Source organism: Pimephales promelas, chromosome 7, assembly GCF_988280905.1.
Source record: "Pimephales promelas chromosome 7, fPimPro1.hap1.1, whole genome shotgun sequence".
Classification (NCBI taxonomy): Eukaryota; Metazoa; Chordata; class Actinopteri; order Cypriniformes; family Leuciscidae; genus Pimephales; species Pimephales promelas.
The window spans coordinates 32404216-32410545 of NC_142775.1; the positions used below are offsets into that span (position 1 = coordinate 32404216).

The 6330-nt window shown below is 35.8% G+C and overlaps 1 protein-coding gene across 3 annotated transcripts; it reads left to right on the forward strand.

Annotated features, from left to right (window-relative positions):
* Positions 1-536: 536 nt before the first annotated feature.
* On the forward strand, positions 537-5282 carry fgf9 (fibroblast growth factor 9). Of its 3 annotated transcripts, none has more exons than XM_039683169.2 (4): positions 537-1148; positions 3792-3926; positions 4076-4179; positions 4344-5282. In XM_039683169.2, exons 1-4 carry the CDS (start codon positions 956-958, stop codon positions 4536-4538), a joined length of 627 nt encoding a protein of 208 aa, XP_039539103.1. In that variant the 5' UTR covers positions 537-955; the 3' UTR covers positions 4539-5282. The 3 variants fall into 3 exon arrangements, with proteins under 3 accessions (XP_039539103.1, XP_039539104.1, XP_039539106.1); XM_039683170.2 differs by having other exon boundaries at positions 538-1148; positions 3795-3926; XM_039683172.2 differs by having other exon boundaries at positions 1051-1148; positions 3795-3921.
* Positions 5283-6330: the final 1048 nt, after the last annotated feature.

The window sequence follows — 6330 nt, forward strand, 5'->3', positions numbered from 1 at the left end:
TGTAAGAGTACAGCATTAACCAAGTTTCCACTAAACTACACAATTCCGCAGCATTCACTTGCAATGATAATAGAAAATAGTCAGAGCTAATATTGACACAACCTGAGATATGAGGCATATCATTTTCTTCCTAATGATTTAGACATTTTGTGCTTTCAGAGAACATAGAGCACATACGTCAGAACCTGCTGTCTGAGGCCTCCGATTCATAAACAAAGAAACACTTATCATCACCTACTTTAATCTCGTCTTATTGGAAACTCACAATCCAGTGGACAAAGACATTCCATATTCCCACACAAGAAGCACTGTTAAATCAATGTACTCCGTTGCTGATTCCTTTGTCTTATAAATTACACTATTATGGTATATCCATCCATCCATAAACTAAAAACATTTGCATTATTAGTCCGAAACCCACATGTTAATAAAATTAAAGTCATCAATCTTAACTTAACTTAACTTAACTGGTAACACTTTACTTGAAGGGGTGTGCATAAGACTGACATGACCATGACATGACATGTGTCTTGAATATGAAGTAGGGTTTATGCATTTGCACAATTCCAACACTTCATGCCTGTGACATCCTACAACATAACAATGCATGAATGAGGAGATATCACTCTAGTGATAATGCAGAAGATATTCTTATGAAGTCATGTACACAGACGCAAAAGTCTATCTGTGTGGGTTTGTTCATTTAGTGAAAGCATCAGAGCAGAAGATATATGTTTAAAGGATGGAGATATGATGACTGGAGGCACACTGACCCTGTTTGAAGTATGTTTACACTGAGTGAAGAACACAATGTTCATCTAGTTTCACATCGGAAGAGGCTCTATAAATCAGCCACAGCACTGGTGATTTCAGGAAGGAAACTGGGCCTCAGAGACGCTATCACAGGTGCCACTGCAAGCTGACAGCATGTCAAAGCGCTTCACCTGGAGGCCATATGGGTATTTATGGACCTGATGCCCTCGTTATGGATTTCCACTGCATGCTTTTATGCTTCATAGCAGTTGTATTGTTATTTTGTGTGAGCTGCAACTGCACAGATGAAGAAACCCATTTGCCAGGTGACCAGGCAGGCCGCTTGAGACACATGTGGCTGCTCTCAATGAGGGATGCAAAGAGGAGAGAGAAAGGTAAGATCACACAAAACACCTTTTTAGTATTCATGGAAATGTTAATCATAAAAACATTGATGTAAAAACATTACAGATCAGTCATTTTCTTTGTAAATTCATGAAGGCAAGGCTCCACAGATGAATAGAGGAATGCTAACTCATGGATATCACCATACTTCCCCAGTTACACGTTTTCTGAAATAGTATGATTGCATACGCAAACGAGACATTGACTAATTAATTATGCACTAATTTGCATTTTGGAGACAAATCGCTATGTTTTCATGAGATAAGGTTTAATAATGCAACTGATATGTGAACCAACCCCTCTGGAAAAAACATTAGAATTTAGATAGGAATAAGATAGGAATCATAAAGATAGCCAAACTCTTAGTCTGCATTTTGTAATAAAAAATTCATGAACTGGGATGTCTGGCTTGTACACCCATTATTTATGACACAAAATAAAGTGTCATGTGACATACTACAGTGGTCCTCAAACTTTTTGACTCCAAGGTCCCTCATTGTCCACAACAATATTCGGTAAAGCTTTAGATCACAGCCCGGAAAGTGCTGTGTAATTAAGAGGAATTTACAGTGTAACTTTCTGTAATTATAGTGTACATAAAGTACTTCCATGTAAGTATAAAGGAACAATATGTAAAGTTTGGAAAATAAAGGGGTAACAACAAGAAGAAAAACATATTTATACTGTAAGTATTGTAGAACCAAGGGGTTCGATAATATCTTATTCCACTGTTATGAAGCAACAATCATACATTTGGGAGCAATTTAGCTAGATGCGCTAAGAGTCACTGCGTACCTTTTTGTAATAATTGTGTACCAAGGAAATACATATATAAGCTTTTTAAAAATGACAAGGTATATATGCATTTATAAATATAAACTTTAATTTACAGCCCATAATGTCACACTTTGTCACACACAAACAAGATTATCTTTCCACAATATTTAAGCAAAAGTTGCAATAGTTTTCATTTCAGTCCACTTTTGTTAAGATGACTTTATAAATGCATAGATATGTACCCTGTAATTAAAAAAAAAAGCCAATACAGTAGGCTATATGTACTGGTTCACCATTATTTCAAAAAAGTATGTTCTTGCTAAATTGTTCCCAAATGTAAGATTGTTATATCACAAAAGTAGAATAAGTACTGCATAATAAGTTCTATAATAATTACATTATAAATATTTTTATGTTACCCTTTTATTCCCCAAACTTACAATATTGTTCCCTTATACTTATATTGTAAGTATGTTATAGGTACACTATAATTGTCGAAGGTTACGCTGTAAAATCGATTTAATTTTTTTCTGGGCTGTAATCTAAAGCGTTATATTCCAGTATATTCCAGTTGTTTAACTAGATACAGATTAATGTTAAAGGGATAGTTCATTTAAAAAAAATGAAAATTCAGTCATCATTCAAATGCTTTACTTACAGGTGAAATGGTCAAAACATGTTTGTGTCATAGCTAGTACTACATCATCTATTTTCCTCCATAATCAACATATTTATAATCAACATTACATAAAATGGTATACTATCTTACTAACTGAATACTGCGTATACGCACTGTATTTTTAAGTAGGTAACATCAAAAAGTAAACAATATGTTACATTGTTGCACAAATTGGAAAATGCCGAAAGTCGTCCAGGTATTCAGTGCAAACTCTCATATAACATATACAGTCATACAACATACACTTTTCATTATTGCAAATATTTAATCAGCCAATCACATTGCAGCAACTCAATTTAGGCTTGTAGGCATGGTCAAGACGATCTGCTGAAGTTCCAACTGGGTGGTGATGGCACAGTGGATAAGACACATGCCTTTGGTGTGAGACACCCAGGTTCGAATCCACTGTGAGACACCAATGTGTCCCTAAGCAAGACACTTAACCCCTAGTTGCACTAGATATATATAGTAATTGTAAGTCGCTTTGGATAAAAGCGTCAGCTAAATGAATAAATGTGCTAAGATTTCATTCCGAAACATCTGAGAATGATTTGAAAAAGTGAAAAATATTCAGTGAGCAGCAGTTCTGTGAGTGAAAATGTCTTGTTCATGCCAGTGGTCTGAAGAGAATGGCCAGACAGCTGATCAGCAACTCAAATAACCACTCGATGAGGTCTGCAGAAGAGCATCTATGAACTCACAACCTTGAATCAAGCTGAAATCATACTGATTCTCTCTAAGAAATGAGAAATGAATGTTAGCAAAATTGCAGCAGTGATAAATTCAGTCTGCAGCATTCATGCACAGGATCTTTCTTTATGCAATACCAGATCCCGTCAGCTGACAGTAATCAAAGACACAAGGACAGATCTCTGACGCATACTGATAATATTTTGGTGATAGCAAAAGTGTGAGCTGTGTGTTGGCAGGGCAGTTATTTGTACAAAATGATATGAATGTAATCATTACCAGTTTGTTAACCGCAATTATACTTTGATTCTCAATAAATGACAAATGCAAAAAAAAATATATATATATATAATCACAAACATAATAAAAAGAAAATACACCCTTTCAGGAGCCTGATTGCTGCAAAAATGACCTCTAACTGTAAATGTCACTCCCTGAGATTCAGCTGATTTGAGATGTTAATACTTTTGCTTTCTGAATATCCCAGCAGCCGTGGATAAGTCTAATCCAGCTCAAGGTCTCGTCACACATCAGCTCCTGTATTGCCGTGTTGGGATTGGTTTTCACCTACAGATCCTGGCGAACGGCAGTGTGTGGGGCGTTCATGAGCCTTCTGAGTACAGTATGATTTATATGCCTATAACCCTCAGAGGACATATAACACATTTGAAATTGACAGAATATTTTTCATTCGGATTTATCTTTTATATTGTACCCATTTCTTTCGTTTCTATTTAATGAGTTTTTCTTCATTCTGTGTTTGTCTTTCAGGCTTGCTGAGAGTGTTTGCTATGAGGCCGGGCATAGTGGGTATCCGTGGTGTGAAGAGTGAACTGTATTTGTGCATGAATCAGGAAGGAATTGCTCATGGAATGGTGAGAAAATACATCATGGCAAACTTGATGGCAAAGCACAAAATGTCTACAGTCTATTTGAGATAATAGTAACTTTAAGCTTTTTGAAAGGTATAAGTGCGTCCTGAAATAATGAAGCGTTTGCAGGGGTATGCATTAACATTTAAATCTCTTCTTTGTTGTAGAAGAAGTTCTCAAATGAATGCCTGTTTAAAGAGAGCCTGGAAGAAAATCACTACAACACCTATTCCTCTCTGAGGCACACGGGGTTTTTCCTCGCTCTTTCCCAACAAGGGAAGCTGAGGAAAGGCATAGGCCGCCACCAGGCCTGCACACACTTTCTTCCTCGCAAACCCTCATCTCGCTTAACTCTCACCTGACACGTCATATCTAACTTGCCTGCTAATACATGTAGCTGTGAGCTCATTTTGACAAACATAAATTGTCCCTTCTACTGGACAGATGAAGAAAGTGTTTGTGAGAAATTAGCTGTGACCACACCTAATAGGCATGTGGTTAAAGTAGTCAGTGCACTAATTCCGTGACTTGACTTGTGTGTTTAGTGTTAGCGGTTTAGTTATTTTTGTATTTTTTTTTGCACAGTGTAACCACATTCTGTCAACAAGAATTTTTTTAAATGTTGCATGCACAACAGTCATTTATTTTTAACATACCGCAAAAAAAAACATTCCCACAGATAGACCAAAACTTTCCCTCACTGTTTTTTTTTTTTTTAAATATAAAACATTTTAATTGTAAATGACCTGTGAATGTGACATCTTAAATTATGAAAATGTGATTTTGAATATTATGAATGTGTAAATATTTATGTATTTATTTATTTGTCTATTCAATGTGTAAATGAGATCTAAATACATGATAGTGTCTTTTATAAACTATTATTATTTATGAATATTTTGAATTAGCTTTTATATTTTTTTATTTATCTTTTGTTCATAACAGGAACAACACTGATACAGACAGGGTGTTCTGTGAATCATTTTGTCCTACGTTTGATATGTATTATTTTAATGATGTGTACTTTACTGCTGTGCATGTGAAGGCCTCATTATATCATTATACAAATAAATGATGTGCCTGACAGTTCTGAACTCAAATTAAAGAGATGCACACATGCTGACAATGAATGTTGAAATTTGTTGTAAAAAAATCTTCAAAGGCTGAATGGACTGTCTAGACAGTCTAGACTTTCATAAGGTTCTCAAATTACAACAGCTCCAAAAACACACCTAATGCTGATAAAAAAAAAAACAAGCATTACATGTACATGGGAATCATGCATTGTTAACACGTCAATCCGAGTATTTTTTTAAGATACACTGAGTAATATTTAGCGTAATCTAGTGGTGGGGTTAAGAATTGCAACCAGAAGTTACAGAAGTTACAACGGCTGACAGGAAAGTAGCCAAAGTAGCCAGCTCAGAAATGAGGTTTCTATCTATCTATCTATCTATCTATCTATCTATCTATCTATCTATCTATCTATCTATCTATCTATCTATCTATCTATCTATCTATCTATCTATCTATCTATCTATCTAACAACCAGCTAGAACTGGCTTGGGAACACCTTAGCAACCACTTAAAGCCCTGTAGACATCTCCTAGCAACACCTTCACCCCATATCTCTTCAAATGACTCTTCAAACTACCAAAGCATTTAAAGGGCACAAGGTTTATATTGCATTCAGTCTACATGTCTTCATAACTGTTCAATTGGTAAAATACATAAGGTCTTTAAACTGTGTTAAACTTAAGAAAAAGAAAAATCTCAAAGTTTGTCTATGTTGTTTCTATCAGCATTCTGCTCAGATGTGCAGTGTGTTATCCAAATGCAGTAAATTAAATTTAACCCACAATAAAAAAAAATGCTGAAAATGAACTCAAAACGAATAGTTTGTTCACTCCCAGTCCCAAATCAACAATGCGTTTCCTGGTCCTTGTCTTGGCCAACTGGCCCTAAAGTCTCAATATCATGTACATTTTCATTTCATCAAAATTAATCATCTTTTCCATACCTCCATTCCTGTCCTACCTTTTTAAAGCCCCTCCATCATCCACCTCTTCATTTGATCAGGTTCACAGGCCTCTCTGTAAGCTGAGCTTCATTGAGGGAGACGCGGGGTCATCCGATCCCCTCTCACAGCGACAC